Source organism: Vitis riparia, chromosome 11 (assembly GCF_004353265.1).
Source record: "Vitis riparia cultivar Riparia Gloire de Montpellier isolate 1030 chromosome 11, EGFV_Vit.rip_1.0, whole genome shotgun sequence".
Classification (NCBI taxonomy): domain Eukaryota; kingdom Viridiplantae; phylum Streptophyta; class Magnoliopsida; order Vitales; family Vitaceae; genus Vitis; species Vitis riparia.
Window position 1 is genome coordinate 13,655,299 of NC_048441.1, and position 16,858 is coordinate 13,672,156.

Sequence of the window (16,858 nt, forward strand, 5' to 3'; positions counted from 1 at the left end):
ACAGAGAAATGAAATATCTCCACATACCCCTTAAAGGCTTAAACCATAGTGCCTGAAAATATCAGCCCCTACTTTTCATCTTTCCACTATAGTCGCCAAAGCAGTGCATTCTTTTCATCTTTTCTTATGGATTTGCTCTTCCTTTTTTTTTTTTTTTGGATATTTAATCGAAAATAATGAAAGCGAATGTTAGTATAATTGTTTGAGGCGATAATTTTATGACGCAATAAAACGGTTACTGGGAATGGAGATTTAAAAAGGGAAGATAAAGTCCACACAACTAAACGGAAAAAGAGACCAATTTAATAAATTATTGTAAAATTGATCCTACTTAAGAGACAAAATTTCTCCTTCTCTCTTCCTCTGCCATCTGCTGCCCTCTGCCCTCTGCCCTCTGCCCTCTTTTGTGGATCAAAACTCACGAAAATAGAGAAAGAAATTTGGAATTAATTTTTTTTTAAATATGGTTTTTTATTAATTGATTTTAGAAGTAAAACAGAAGCCAAAAGTGAGGATCTGAATCAAAAGATGAACAGGATGGAAGGCCCAGCTCTGATTATCGGGTCTCTGTGCATTTGAAGGGAATTTCATTTGCAGTGTTGAATGTCAGCCATTGGTTAGGATTACTGGTTCTCTGATCAGATCTGACAGATTCAACCGATCCATGAAGCTTATGTTCTTGAAATCTAGGGCTTTCTTTGTGAATCTGCTCCGCAGCTCCGTTTACGCCGATGTCGTCCAAGATCAATCACCACCGGATCAACGGTCAGATTCCACAGCCTTGTCCACACCTAGCCGAATACAGAACCCGAAACGGCTCCAAGCCGTTCCGAGCCCTACAGGAGTGCCTCCGTGTAAAGCCGCTCGGTCGGGCCGCGATCCGCCGCGACCCCAGCGAGGTGCCTCGATGTGGCGCGTGCGGCGAGGCGGCGAGGTCGCGCCTCTACGCCTGCGTGACTTGCGCGGCGGTGTCGTGCCACAGCTCAGACTCGCCTTCACCGTCGCACGCGGCTGCTCACGCTGTGTCGATGCCGCCTGGGCACGAGATCGCCGTGGATGTAGATCGCGCCGAGCTATTCTGTTGTGCGTGTCGCGACCAGGTCTACGACCGGGACTTCGACGCCGCGGTAGTGGTTGCGCAGACGACTGCGTCCACCCTCGGCGGCGGTTCGATCCGATCCTCTCCGCCGCCGGAGAATTTGAGGAAAAGGAGGAGGGTCGATTATCGGCCTTGGACACCTGATCTGAGGGAACGAGTCTTGATGACTCGAAACTCGAGTCCATTGCAAAGAACTGAGGGGGCTGATGGTGCGAACTTGTCCAACTTGCCTTGGGGATTGAGAGGATTGAACAATTTGGGAAACACTTGTTTTATGAATTCGGTGTTGCAGGCATTGCTTCACACTCCTCCACTGAGAAACTATTTCTTGAGTGATCGGCATAATCGGTATTATTGTCAGCAGAAGAACAATGCTAGTAATGCATCCAAGCGCAATGCTGCTAGCAATGATAGTAACAGTAATAAGAATTTGAGGTTGTGTTTGGCTTGCGATATGGATGCCATGTTTTCTGCTGTGTTTTCAGGAGATCGGACGCCCTATAGCCCCGCAAAATTTCTTTACAGGTCTGATTGAAATTATTTACATGATGTTTCCATATTCATAATGCTGTCCTCTTTTTAATTAGAGCAAGTTTTGTTTTTTGAAACTTTAGTTAACGTGCTTGGTTGTTCTGATAAAAGAAAAAGTTATGTACTTGGTTTTATTATGTTAGTCTTGAAAAGATGTGGTATGGGGTTGGTAAGTTTTTAGTACTGGTTTTGGGGCCTAACCTTTACCTCATAATTGATTTTTTTTTTTTCTTTTTACATTCTTGTTTATCTGCAGAAAATGGGATTTTTTTTTTTCTAAGAAAAGAATGATTTTTGACTTTGGAATTATCAAATTTGATGTACTTTGTATAGATTGATATTTGCAAGTTATAGGCAGAGCTGTTATGATGCAGTCGGATTTCAATTTTGTTCACTTAACTAAAAGATATTGACATGTTATCAAATAGTGGAGGAACTTCTCTAATTGATTGGTTTTCTTGCAGTTGGTGGCAGCATGCAGCAAACCTAGCAAGTTATGAACAGCAAGATGCACATGAATTTTTCATTTCCATGCTTGATGGCATCCATGAAAAGATGGGAAAGGATAAACGCAAGACCCAAAGCCAAGGTAAATTCTTTATTGGTGCAAATCTTTCCGTTGGTTTCTCATGCATCATCAGATATGTCTGTTTGCTTCAGTTGGGAGATCTTCCTGTTAATTGTTCATGTTTGCTGGTTTATGTTACTCCATGAGGAGTCAGAAACTGGAGTAAAGGGCTGAAAAGAAGGGGTGAGAGCATGTTGCTCTTATGTGACACATTGCACATACTGGTTGACATGTCCCATTTAGCAATGCTCTGCCCTGAAATATTTTTTGTTGCTTTCACAGTGGGTATATATGAATTGGATTATTTTGTTCCTAGGTCTATAGAATATTCTAGATGGAAATTGTCTTCTTGAGTGCACTTTACCCCTTCTTGTATTCCATACATTTTACCATGCTGCTATGGTCTTCTAAGTCTGGGAAAAAAAATGGATGACATTCTTTGCTTGTTGAAAATCCCAACTCTGATGGGAACTTCATTTTCCATGATTGTTAGATTTTTGCCATCGCAATCACTTGCTGCACTTCTTTTAGATGTTTGCTTCAATGCACATAATCATGGTATTTGGCTGTGTTAGGGCTTGGCTACTTTAGACCCCTTTGAATGTTGTTGCAGTTTTCTTATGATTTTTGAAGCTCAATGAATGTTGATGTTTTAGGGGTTATTTGAATTTTATCTTTGTTTCTGTAGGGAGTGACTTTATTGTATGATCTGCTTGTGTCTTGGGACCCTCTACTGTCTTAACTGGTTTGCTTTGAAAGTTGGGATATACCTGTAGCTCCAAACAAATAAACTGGAGCATATCATATTGTTTATTATAGGTACATGTTTTAAAGCAAAGGGGTCCTTCCAATTAGTAATGTCAAAATTTAGGAGCTAAGTGGTTAAAACTTAGTAACCAAGTGGTGGAACGACTCAGTTGATCTAAGGACGCACTCTGGAAGTGCTTTTAATTAACCAATAAGGAAGTCTATAGATATTTAAAGCATGAAGCATAAGTGAAGCTTGATATCATTCAATCCCAGCAAGATGATCAGCTTGAATACTCTTTATTATCAACCAGTGTCCATCTCTTCTCTATTTTAATATTTCAATTTGATCAATATGATCCAGAGTACTCTTAAAAGTTAACGAGTATCCACAATATTCAACTGCAGGGTGTGGGTTTAGGTCTTTTGTTTGTTGGCCTAGGCATTAACAAAAGCTCTCAGGCTTAGGGCTAATACTCAACCTGAAGGCTTGATGGTGTCATCTGCTTCACTCCAGTAAGTCTACTTTTCCTTGGTCTAATTCGTTTCATCATAGGATTTTCTTGTGTCACATAAATTCTCTTGTTAACTCCGCCTGTGACATGTTTAGGGTCATGTTTCTACACAGCAGATCCCAAGCCTGGAAAAGGAGGATGGTTGCTTTAGGTTGGCAGCCGGAGACAAACCCTTTAGTCTAATCTTTGTGAACCTTAATTCTCATGTTGTTCAGGTCATGCTGATATCTTTGGTGGTGATGTTGCCTTTGAACTTCCTGCTCTTTCTGTTGATGAAGTTCCTATGCATGGAGTGTTTTGGATGAGGCACAGTTTTTTCCATGAAGGTCTCATTGGAACTTCTTGTAAAACTGTGCTGCAGTTGTCCTTCATTAACAAGATACTAGTTCTATCCCTATACCATTGTGATTGCCTAAAAAGGGGAAAATCATTTTCAAGCTTTAAGATCTGATGTGATTTGCAACTATCACATTGTGATGATTCATGATGCATGGAAAATGAAAATGGGTTCAAAGCTAAAACTAGGATGCCCCAAAAGTTTGGTTGAGGTGTTAAGGTGTTGGAAGGGTGGGCATGGAGAGGGTTCCACACTTCAATTCATTCTTCCAAGAAGATAGTCATAAAAACTAATAATAATAATAATAATAATAATAATAATAATAATAATAGTTTTTTTGTATGATGACAGTAGAAGCATGTATTGGTTGTGGTGTAATGTCATCTCATTTTGGAGTCAGAATTAGTTGTTGTGCAAATTATCTTGGATGTGATTGATTATTTGGCTAATAGTTTATTTCAAATTTTGGTAGCATGCAGTAACATTTATAAGAGAGGAAGTGAGAATAGTTCAGCACATGCTATTGCTTTCTCCCAGTAATGGCAAGGATACCATCGTGAATACTTATAAGCAAATTTCATATTGTTTTTTCTAAAGGCATTCTTCATAGCATTTGTGCTTGCTTGCCTGATCATAATTTGCTTAAGTGAGAAATTTTTCTTAATGTGTATTTTTATTTCTCTGTTCTTGTGTAATAGCAGGAATTACTTCCATGAACTGTAATCTGGAATCATCTACTTGTTGTATTTGTAATTTTAGTTCTAATGAAAAAACCAAAAGGGAAAAAAAAGAAAGAAAGAAAAAAGAGTTCCATGAAGTAATTGATATGAACAGTGATGTTTTAAAATCATATAAAGTAAACATGTATATGATCCCATTTATTTGCTATCACAGGCAATGGAGAATGTTGTATTGCTCATAGAGTATTCTCTGGTATCTTGCGATCTGATGTCATGTGCATGGCATGTGGTTTCACATCTACAACGTATGACCCATGTGTAGACATCTCATTGGACTTGGAGCCAAATCAGGGGGTTTCAGCAAAGATGGGGTCAACAAAATCCCATCATTCTTGCAATGGTGAGGCAGACTCCATGAATTCAAGCCAAAACTGTGGAACATCAACCCTGATGGGGTGCTTGGACCGGTTCACTAGACCTGAGAGATTAGGCTCTGATCAGAAATTTTTCTGCCAACAGTGTCAGGTCAGACAGGAATCTCTCAAGCAGATGTCCATAAGAAAGCTTCCTTTGGTTTCATGCTTCCACATCAAAAGGTTTGAACATTCTTCCATCCGAAATATGTCAAGGAAAGTAGACCGCTATCTCCAGTTCCCATTTTCGTTGGACATGGCACCTTATCTCTCTTCCTCCATATTGAGGAGCCGGTTCGGGAACAGGATATTTTCCTTTGATGGGGATGAGCCAGATGCATCAAATGAGTTATCGTCGGAGTTTGAGTTGTTTGCTGTTGTCACTCACACAGGTAAACTAGATGCTGGCCATTATGTGACATATTTGCGATTAAGTAATCAGTGGTATAAGTGTGATGATGCTTGGATCACTCAAGTTAATGAGAACATTGTGAGGGCTGCGCAAGGATACATGATGTTCTATGTACAGAAGATGCTTTATTATAAAGCAAGTGAAAAACCAACCCCCTCTTGATATGACAATGGCACAAGGCTAAATTTTCAACTAATTGTTGGCAGTCATGGTAAAGTGCAAAATTGAACATCAAAGAAGCATCAGGTCCAGTTCTGTATACCATGAAGACCAATGTCATTGACTTGCTGCTGTCCTTTTTGGTTAAAGACCAAGCAGCTGTTATGGTACATCTTTGAGGGGAGATTTATAATTCAGTTGGAGCAAAAACTGAGCCTGAATTTTTGTGGCACTCTCCGGCACTGGGCAAATTTTATTTATTTTTAAAGGTATGGATTCCTTTAAAATGGCTTTTGATTTGATTCTTTTCTTTCTTTTTCCCCTTTCTTCTGCTCATTGGAATGTTGTTGGTGGTGGGTTGATTCTCTCTCATGATCCCTCTTTAGAAGTTGCAAATGCTTGGCGGTGTAGTTTAGAGGTGTACTAATCTCTCACATGGGGATGTCCAAATCTGATTTTAGAGTTCTTTGTGCACACTAAAATTTTTTCAGAAAGTCATATAAACAAATACTTGCTGCAGAATATTTGTAGTGGTTTATCATGAATGACAAACACCATGTTTCATTGTGCCATTGCCAGGCTCTTCTAAATCACCAACACATTTCTTAAATACTACAGTATCCTTCTATTTGAATTGCGCGGACTAGAAAAGCTAAACCTGAAGTTGCTTTTAAAGTTTAATTTCTTAGTATGAGGTGTGGGTGCTGTGATGGTGTCTATTGTAATCTGAGAGTTCCTCTTGTTCTATAGCTGCCATTTTGTAAATTGTAACTTTTATACCCAACCGTTTGAGGCTTAACAATGCTCACATTTGAGGTGTATACATGTTTTTTCATGGCCTATCTTTTATTATTATTATTGTTATTTGATCAAAGTATCCTTTTGAGTAAATCTAACATTTTTCAACGGTAAATTCTTTTCGAGACGAAAAATATTTATTATTATCAAAGCAGATTATCCTTTATTTATCTAATGGAAAAGAAATTAATAGAAAAAAAAAATTAAAAGGGGGAATTTCATGAATGACATTTCCTTGTTGCGTCTTCTCTTTCCATTATCTCCTTTATCTTTTCTTTGGTATCTTATTATTGTTACAAATAACCAGCATTGTGAGGAAGAACTTCCACAATGCTAATGGCACAATTCCAGTGAACATACATCATGGGATTACAATCCCAGGGGAGAAATTGATTTGCGCTTAAGCAAAGTAATTGAGGAGGGTGTGATACTACTGAAGGTTCTCTTTTGAATTCCCTTTAAGAAGGTAACTGATTGGGACAAGCCATTGGTAAGTTTAAGGATGAAATGTTAGGAAGAACTATGTTTTGAATCAAAATAACAGGCTTTCATACACTGCAATGCAATGAAAAAGAAAAAATGGGATAAGACAATTCTTTCATTATCAGCGTCATCTTTTGGAAACTACCCATGTTTTCCAGTCAGAAAAGTATTGTATTGTCTCCCTTTTGCCTGGATCACTCTCTGATTTTGCATAACAAGCTCAACTTTGGTGATAACCATTCGGAAACGCTAGCTATTACAAATCCCAGAAATACCTGCAGAGACACCCACGGATGGATCAGTGGCGTGCAAAATTAGCAATGTAATTAAAAATTTCAGATGGGTTTTTTGAACCAAAGATCTTCTACCAGAGTGGAGCCAGTGATGTAGATGGGTGAATAGTGTTGGCCATGGAAGAACATGTCCTCTACCATGGCAAGTGGTATGGTGAGCGAGGTCCCTAGCGCAGCTATGAGTGGGGTTGTCCAAACAACACCCAGTGCCCTGCGGATCATAACAAAATTTGGATCAGAAGCAAGTAAAATTTGAGAAACACTCTCTAGTCTGCTCTCCTAACATACCAGAAATAGTCAGAGATGACACTTCCAACAAACAATTGGCAATAAGAAGTCCCTTCATTTCATTAGAACGAGGAATTTTGAACTTTGGTTCGATACCCGAGGCAGTCAAAGGCCAGACTGAAATTGATCAGACCAAAAACTTGAGAGCAAATAATTTCTTTTAATGGTATGTAGCTAAGAACATGGTAGGCAGATCAGAAAGCAAGTGAGGGGTTTGGTCCTAATTCTTAATTCTTACCTAGCCACCAAACAGCTTCTGCACATCTACCCTGTCTCCCTCTTCTCCAGCAAATTTTTTAAGCAGCACTGCAGTATTATTATTATTGCTTATGAATCTGTGAACAAGATCCATCATAACTGAACTAAATATGTCGGAGAATATTCTCACCAGTAAATAGTCCATAAGTTAAAGCTGAGAGAACACTGAAAAGATCTCCACCAAGTAGGCATTCTTTACATAATTGATCCCATAGAAGACAATCTTTCACCATATTTTTCTTACTCAACAACTTTAATCCTCTAAAATTAATATTTCTAAATCTTAAGTGTCAAATCTAAAAGGGATCATTGACACGAGATTTTAGACTTTTTCTAACACTATTTCGAATATTTAACAAAACATTTTATTTCTTGTCATAGGCACATAACAATTAAATTAGAGTAATAGGGTTGAAAGAGAAACACAAGCAATTAAAAAAAAGATACAAATTGAGAGAATTAAAACTTCTTCTAAGACTTAACTACTTAAAAATAGAAACTAAAATAACCATTTCAAATCAAATATTCTCCTTGATTTTTTTTTTTAAATTAGATCTAATTGTAATATTTAGAAAGTTTTTAAACCAAGTTTAACTTTTCAACAAAGACATATAAATTTTGTTTAGGATAAGATCAAGGCATACATAAACACTTTTGATGAATGAGAAGCTTGAGAGGATGCAAAGCTTGGGTTTGGGTTCAAGCTTGTGTGGTGTGGAAGGCTTGAGTAAAGGATAGCATAAGCAATTAAATGGTAAAGAGTTCCATATAATTTGGTGTTTGGTGGGTGATGAATCAAATTTCAAAATGGAGTTTGAAGCTACAAAGGTGGCGTAGAAAGGTGATTAACATGATATGTGGCAATTTAAAAAACAAATGATCAATAACACAAGGGAAGGGAGACTTGGTACACCAAGGTAATGTCTTGATATGATGTTTAGTGAAAGTTATTGTGTTCAAGGTAATGGGGTTAATAATTTTGACACAACACAATAACATGAACTTTAGCAGTTAGGTGTAATCATATTCATGTTATAATTATATTAACTTGTATAATCAATTTAATATAACGGCTCGTGTTTAGATTTTACTACTCATCTCATCTAACAAGTTTAACCTATTTACTTAATTGTGTTAAAACAATTTATTTATGAAACATCTAACCCATATAAATTTATTAAAAAATTATAAAAATTAGCAATACTTTTTAATATAAATATCATATAGTTAAAAAATAATAACAATTAACTAAAATAATATTTTGTTATAAAGATTAAAAAAAATTAAATTAGACATTAAATAAAATAATAAACAAGTGTAAAATTAAAATGTTAATTTATTTTCTATATTACTAGTCATTTTATAATTAAATTATTTAAGATTTAAAAATATTTGAAACTTGAAAGTTAAAGCACTTCAAAAGATTTTAGTTGCAGATTTCTCTCCAGCAGCTATTCCATGGTTTGTGGTGATTGCACGATTTGCTCCATTACAAACTAACAAATATTTTAAGGTCTTTTCTTTCTTCTTTTTTTTTTTTTTTGGGAAGCTTCGGTGTTTATGTTGCGTCACTTAGCACCAAGTCACCCACACTCAGGAACAGAATTAAAAGAGACGCTCGCTCTAAGTCATGATGATTCCTCCACTATCAACTTCCTACCAAACACTAACCAGATACGCCGGATGTTGGTTGTACGGCTTCTTTTCATCTCTCATGTCTCTAAATTTCTTCAATTTTTTCGTATTTCTTTGCCTCATCTTTTTGTAAATTAAGGTAATGCTCCGTAGTTAATGGTTTCGGTCCCACGTACGTGGCCAACTACAGTGATTTTCTTTCTTCTGTTGTTCTTTCTCAGTTGATGAGAACCTTTTTCCTCGACCTTCAGAAGAATCAAAGATGATCTAAGCGTAGGGGTAGACGATGGTTCCATTATGCTTCTTATTAAAAAAAGCCTAGGGTTTCGATCAATCATCAAATTTTATCCCAGATGTGTGACAATCTTTATAAACACACAAGTATCGTCTTTGATGGTAACTGAAAGGAAACTTAGACTGCGCTTTAACACAGAATTTTCACATAAATTATCAATGTAAGCTTCAATATTAATCCAAATATGACATAAACTGACCTGAGTAACTTCATCATAGGTGACCCAGATGATGATAACAGTGGCTATGAGGCTTATCCCAGCTTTATACCTCCAACCCATCTCCTGAAAACTCACTCCAAATCAACCAAAAACAAGAGGAGAAGATGATCCAAATTAAACACTGGTATACTGATCAGATACCTGTATCTGTATACAGTACTTCCTCCAATCTGTTAAGGGTGTAATTTACTTGGTGATGAATATCTCAAAAGTGAAACAACCAAGAAGAAGAAGAGAAGACATATATAGACTAACAAAAGAACCTCATGCAATAAAATCAAGTAATTGCCAAACTTGGCTTATTCCAAAATACCTAAAATAACCAAAATAAAATTGCAGAACCCTAATTTAAAATTGGTCGTTGCATTTCTTACCCCTCATAAAAGTCTTGTCCTCAAGGTTAAAATAGAGGAAACTTATGCTGTACTTTAAATGCATCCTCCCACATTGCATCTTCGGCTAAGGAATTAATTTGACCATTGAACCAATCACTGTGTCATTGATCGATTGTTCCATTTGACCACTCTCCTATCTAAGATAAAAATGGACTCAAGTTGCGACTATTCATCTTCTCGTGTTGCTGGTAACTCAATGAAAGGAGTGACTGTCTTCCTAATTTTCTTTCCCAAGCAAAAAACGTGAAAAACAAGGTGAACTTTTTACTTAGCTGGAAACTCTAATTTGTAGGCAACTTGTCCAATCCCGTTGAATAATCATAGGCCCAAAGAATCGAGGAGACAACTTCTTATTCCCTTTGAATGACACGGTAGTTTGTTTGTAAGGTTGTAAACGAAGGAAAACCACATCTCCTACTTCAAATGTTGTTTCACTTCTTTTTTGGTTTGTTCCTCTAACAGGCCAAGATGTTTGGGTGACAAACCTTTACTCAAGTAAGCCACATGCTCCAATTCCCCCACACCTACATTGCATTCAGTCTTGAATTCCTTCTGAAAATTGGGCATTGGTAAGACAGCAGGAGTCATACACATGGTGGTCTTCCTTACATATAAGAGTAATTCATTCGTAAACATCTCAATTATATTTGACCTTCCAGGACTGGACACCACGGATTCCGATTTTTATTTTTTTATTTTTGTATTGAATGACACTTTAAGAATTTCACCAAATGACATTTGGGTCTTAAAATTTTCATTAAAAGAGTGAATGTAAAGAGAATTTAGGTGAATATATTTATAAACTCTCTTTTTCAAATTGGGTTATCTCATCTATTTTAATTAATTAATATTTCTAAGAACAAATATATATATATATATATATAATAGAAAAATTAAATATAATTTTTAGAAGGCTTTCAAAATTTTCCTATATATTGACAAAAAAATGAAAAGATAAATTGGTCCCCAAATGGCACCTAGACTTACTTCAACACTGTAAAAGAAATTAACTTAGGTGGTGTTTGTTTTTTTGGCTTTTTGCTGAAAGCAATTTAGGTTTAGAATTTAGGTTTTTTGTTTTTCTATTTTTTCATGACTTATTATAAATTTTTTACTAAATAGAAAAAGCCAAAATATGTAGCTTTTTCTAAATAGAAAAAATAACATATTGATTTTTTTTTTACTTTTTAATACTTAATAGAAATAAAATATTACAAAAACAAACAATATAATATTTAACACTATTAAGCATTAAGGTTCTATTTAGAATTAAGTAAAAAAACAAACCCTTAGACTCCCTTCGGATGTTTACTCTTTGGGAGATACATCTAAGCATGGATGAGTTGACTTTGTTAAAAGTATATCATATGTAATTATTGTGTATCTTCGCTTCATGATTTTAGGATACAATTTAGGTTTAATAAATCATGGTACTTGTCGTTTTGCTGAAAATCCTAATTTGACCTAAATTCAAATTACAAAGATTTTAGAAATTTAAGAAATATTAGAAATAATTATTTATTTTGGGTTTTTCGTTAACAAAGAGTACTAGTTTAATAATGAATTAGAGTTATAATATAAATATGATTAATTTATAATTTATATTCCCTTTTCATTTTCATGTTAAAAATTAATATTAACTACATTTGTCAAATATATAAAATTGTGATATAAACTTTTTTTAATCTAAATTGTTATTTTTATTTTTATAGAAAAAGTACTAATCATAATAAAATTTATACACACAAATTTCAATTTATAACAAAAAATATATGTAATTCTCCTTTTTTAATAATTTCTTTATTTATAAAGAATTATAAATAAAGATAAATTGATTCCAAAAGTCCAATAATTATTTGAATTTAAAATTTAAATATTTTATTAAATTTAAATTTTAGTTATTTTCGAATTATAATATGTGTTATATAAAATTAGGGATATAACAATTTTTTTTGTTATAATACTCATGCTTTCATACATACCTTTAAAATTTTTTTATGTTGAAGATTATGATTGAAGTATTATTATTTTTAGTTTTAATTTGATAAGTGTAAGAATTCCCATCTAAATTGGATTATTATTTTAATTTGTAAAAGTTTACCGAATATTATGCATAAGAAATTCTAATTAAATAGAATTAATAGAAAAAAATCTTATCAAACATATGTTTTTTTATAATAAAAAAATAATTAATCCATTTTAATTTGATATATAGATTTTTTTTTTATTATTGGATAAATGTATGTATAAAGTTTTGGAGGCTATTATAATTTTTTTAAATACAAATACTTAAAAATTTTATTTCATTTATTACTAAATTATTTTTTATAATTTTTATTAAATAATTTAAAATTTTATATGATATTTAACTTTATTATTTAACTGTCCTCGTGCCTAGCTAGTTAAACAATCTAGTATTATATAGTATTAAATGAAATAAATTATTATTTTAATAAAAAATATTATTGATTAGGGATGGAAATGCGGTGGTTTGGGACAGTTAGCATCCATCTCAATCCCGTCCCGTTTATTCAAAATAATCTTCATCTCTATCCCATTAAAAAAAGTAAACAAGATCCATACTCGCCCCTCCTTGTCCTTTTTAATTTTTTTTAAATTTAATTTTTTAAAAATATATTAAAATAAATATATTTTATAAATAATTAAAATATTATAATTTTTATAACTTATTTTATTGAATATTATTATTATCTTAAAAATAAGAAATATAAAAATTAAATTAAATTAATTTTATATATAATCGAGAGGTACAAGGTAATACCCGAACCTATCTTGGGTTTAAAAAAAATATCTATTCATAACCCGTTTATTTAAATTTCAAACTCGTCTGATTAGGGACGAATACCTGAAAAAACTTGTCTCATTGTTATACTTAATCATATATATTATGTTGATGAGTTTCAACAAGCTTGTAGCAAGTAAAAGGAGTTTTTGCATTATCTTTATAAATGTCAAGCCCCAAGACACACTTCAAGGGTGTGACTATCATTTTACACCTCAAACCTGAAGGCTTAAAGTGTAACCTGACCCAAACAATTATCTTGTAACTACAAGTTACCAATTACCAATTACCAATTACTTATTCAGAGTAGTGGAACAAAATTCTAAAATCTTCAAAACTTAACTTTAAACTAAACATCCATCAACCAAAAATTCATTATCCAAATAAATTGCAAACTCAAACAATTCAAGTGCTAACAAAAATATCCATAATCTCCAAAACCCAATTCAATCTATCATAAAAAAAATTTTAAAGTCCAATATCTAAATAGCTCCCAAAAAACCAAATAGTCCAAATGAACATAAACTTATAAACTAACAATGTCCAAAAATAACATTCTAAGCAAAATCCTAATGATAACCATTCCCCGACCTAGCCATCACTCCTCATCCGAACTAAGGATACCTGAAAAAAATATCAACAAAAGGGAATGAGCTCAAAGCCCAATAAGGAACATTAATGTAGTCCATATATCAAATATTTCAAGTTCACTTGCAAAATAGAAGATATTATAACTAATTATTTTCATAAACTTTTGAGTCAGTTTTTTCAATACATTCAAAACTTTTAATTGTACACTTTCATTTCTGATTCAAACATTTTCATATCAAATTCAGTCAAAACATTCAAATCATTTATTTACTCTGGTCATTAAACATCAAATGGTGTCCAGTTATGTGTGACTTTTCAAATAGGTGGCTAGCCTCAAATTATTCCTTTAAGGTGGACGGAACCAAACACTACTTGTACTAGTAACTTCTAACCAAAACCCTTGAGGTTAGGGTCCAAATCAATTACATTCTCAATCAAGAAATGTAAAAGTCAACTATTATATCCCGTTGACAAAGGTCAAAAAGTTAAAAGTCAACTATTATATCTCATTGACAAAGGTCAAACAAATCAGAGTCAAACACTTATTTCAATTATTCAAATTTGCAAAACATAATATCTCCACATTTCCCTGTTATAAACAAAATATAAGGTTCTAACATACTTTTCATGCAAAACATATTTGATCCATGCATAAAACGAATAATAACTCAAAACGTTTCCAAATGATGTATATAAAAATTTGTTTCTAAAAAAAACAATTACATTCATTTCTCTTACCTTAAAAGAAGTCCTTAAAAACTTTGAAAAAAAATAATCTTGAAAATCTACTTTTCACCTGATAAAATATTAAAATTATAAGTTTGATAATCCTAAAATTTTAAGTGTTCAAATTAATGTTTTTAATTATGAAAGATAATTTAATTTATTCCTATTTTAGAAAATTAATAAATTTCTAATTCATATAGAACTTAATTTTTTATTTTCAATTTATTTCTTAGGACACAACATAATTTAATTAAACTACAATTTATTTCACTAATTAAATTTTATGGTACTTATTAACTTAATATTTATCATTATTCTAATTATAATACTATAAATTTAACTAAATTGTATTTCACCTTATTTATCTAAAATTATAAGTTTGATAATCCTAAAATTTTAAGTGTTCAAATTAATGTTTTTAATTATGAAAGATAATTTAATTTATTCCTATTTTAGAAATTTAATAAATTTCTAATTCATATAAAACTTAATTTTTTATTTTCAATTTATTTCTTAGGACACAACATAATTTAATTAAACTACAATTTATTTCACTAATTAAATTTTATGCTACTTATTAACTTAATATTTATTATTATAAATATTATTATTTTCCTCATTCCTCTATCTTTCATTCCCACACGCATGCAACTTTTTTTTTCCCACCATTCTTTTATATTCCAGTGCACACGCGTTTTTTTTTTTTTTTTTTTTAAACCATTTTTCTATATATGGAGAGGCTCCTTTTAACCAAGTGGATGCGTTTTAAAGCCGTAAGGGCCTCTTTAGGCCTAAAGTGGACAATATCTATACAGTTGTGGACCATTACAAATGGTATCAGAGCTGATTTCTGACTTCGGTGTTGGGTTTGTTTGACCCCGTAAGGGGTGTTTGTCTGTTTGGTCCCATAATTTCGTAGGACACAACGAGGATGTTGTGTCTGCATGGAGGGTGTTTATGATGTCTCACATCGGATAGAGGAGAAAGTCTCTAATGCTATATATGTAAAGGTTCCTCTTAACCAAGTAAACGCATTTTAAAACCGTGAGGGCCCCCTTGGGTCCAAAGTGGACAATATCTACACAGTTGAGAGTGGGTCTTTACAAGAAACCCTTTGTGAGTGTCTCAAAGTAACAAAAAAACTCTCACCCTGGTGGAAAACTTTGAAGATATAAATTTTCTTTTATCTAATTTACCTACTTCTCTAAATAAAGAATGAAAACCTGGTTTTTTTTTATTTTTTTATAAAAAAAAAAATTCATTGCACCTAAATAATATAAATCATCATTATTTTTTGAGTTAAATCTTAAATTCTTATAACACTCGTTAAAATCTTAAAACAACTTGTTTTAAGATTTAAGACATTTTTAAAGAAGTTTACTTTAACTTGTAACTTTTTAAAAGATGATTGTGTGGAAAAAAATGCTATTTTTTTGTCTTTATGGAAAAAGTTTTTTTTTTCCTCATTTTTTTTAACTGCAACTTTGTTGTCATACTTATGTTAGGAAGTTGGAAGACGAATTCTCACCCTTTGAAAATCTTTAGCTCCAATGAGTCATGAAGCTTTTGTGTGTTCACAAATTTGATCATGTTTCCGATGATGTAATTTTAGATTATACCTTTTAATTTAATTATGACATAACATTTTATTGATATATATAAGTATGTTATGAAATGAATTTGAATTTTATTATGAATTACATTATCATGTAAACAAATTACAACGTTGGAAATTAAAAAATAAGTGATATTTTTTATTTATTTTCTTTCAACAAAAATGTGTTTATAACCCATTCCTCTTTGAATCGGATGTTAGAATAGAAAGTGAGAATAATTCATTAATATGCTTAATTATTTAACAAAATAGGAATACAAATAAAAAAAAATGTATTTTTATAAAAATAAAATCCTCACCCATAATGATAGCATTTGGGTTAGGATCAGGAGAGATAAAAATGTTAAAAATAATATTTTTTTTAGAATTTCAAAAAAGGAAGGTAATTCCATTATTTGGAAAGAAGTAATTAATCATATCACCATTATTTGGGAAGAAGTTATTAATTATAGAAAATATATTGGAGCAGACTTAAAATGGTGTATATATACGAGATGAGATATGATAGAAAAGTTTACTTTTGGACATACTATTGGGTATATATATTGCCTCTTGTGTCTTTCATGGATGAAGGAATGGAATCTCCAATTTATTTTAGCATTCTTTCCCTCAAATGTTTTAGCATATATTAAATCAATTCCAATCCCTTCCTATCCCATTGAGGATAATATTTTTTTTGGGATTTTTCTCAAAATGGTAAGTTTATCAAGTTAGTAACTTGGGTAATGAGAAAGTTTTTTAGGGATTGAATTTGGAAGTTAAATCTTTTACCAAAAATAAAGTTTTTCCTATGGCCGGTTATTAGAGATGTCTTCCTTATTTGTGAGTTTTTAATTACTATGAGGTTGGAAATTACAAATATGTGTCATTTTTGCAAATAAAATATTAAGAATATTAACCATATTTTTAAATATTGTCCTTTTGTTCAATGAATTTGGGATCACATTAAGTATAATTGTCCTACACCTCTCTTTTATGAAGGTGACTTCCTATCTTA

At 32.5% G+C, this 16,858-nt stretch overlaps 1 protein-coding gene across 2 annotated transcripts; it reads left to right on the top strand.

Annotated features, from left to right (window-relative positions):
* The first annotated feature begins 144 nt into the window (after positions 1-144).
* On the top strand, positions 145-6,313 carry LOC117925062 (ubiquitin C-terminal hydrolase 22-like). 2 transcript variants are annotated; one of them, XR_004652934.1, is made up of 4 exons: positions 145-1,624; positions 2,095-2,219; positions 4,692-5,730; positions 6,041-6,313. XR_004652934.1 is itself a non-coding variant. In XM_034843880.1 (3 exons), exons 1-3 carry the CDS (start codon positions 732-734, stop codon positions 5,462-5,464), a joined length of 1,791 nt encoding a protein of 596 aa, XP_034699771.1. In that variant the 5' UTR covers positions 145-731; the 3' UTR covers positions 5,465-6,301. The 2 variants fall into 2 exon arrangements, 1 of the variants encoding a protein (XP_034699771.1); XM_034843880.1 differs by having other exon boundaries at positions 4,692-6,301.
* Positions 6,314-16,858: the final 10,545 nt, after the last annotated feature.

Bases quoted from the DNA above. Each gene is read 5' to 3' on its own strand.
- LOC117925062 (XM_034843880.1), top strand. From the start codon at position 732: ATGTCGTCCAAGATCAATCACCACCGGATCAACGGTCAGATTCCACAG. The intron at 1,625-2,094 runs GTCTGATTGAAA...GTTTTCTTGCAG, and splicing joins CCCGCAAAATTTCTTTACAG to TTGGTGGCAGCATGCAGCAA. The intron at 2,220-4,691 runs GTAAATTCTTTA...TTGCTATCACAG, and splicing joins ACGCAAGACCCAAAGCCAAG to GCAATGGAGAATGTTGTATT.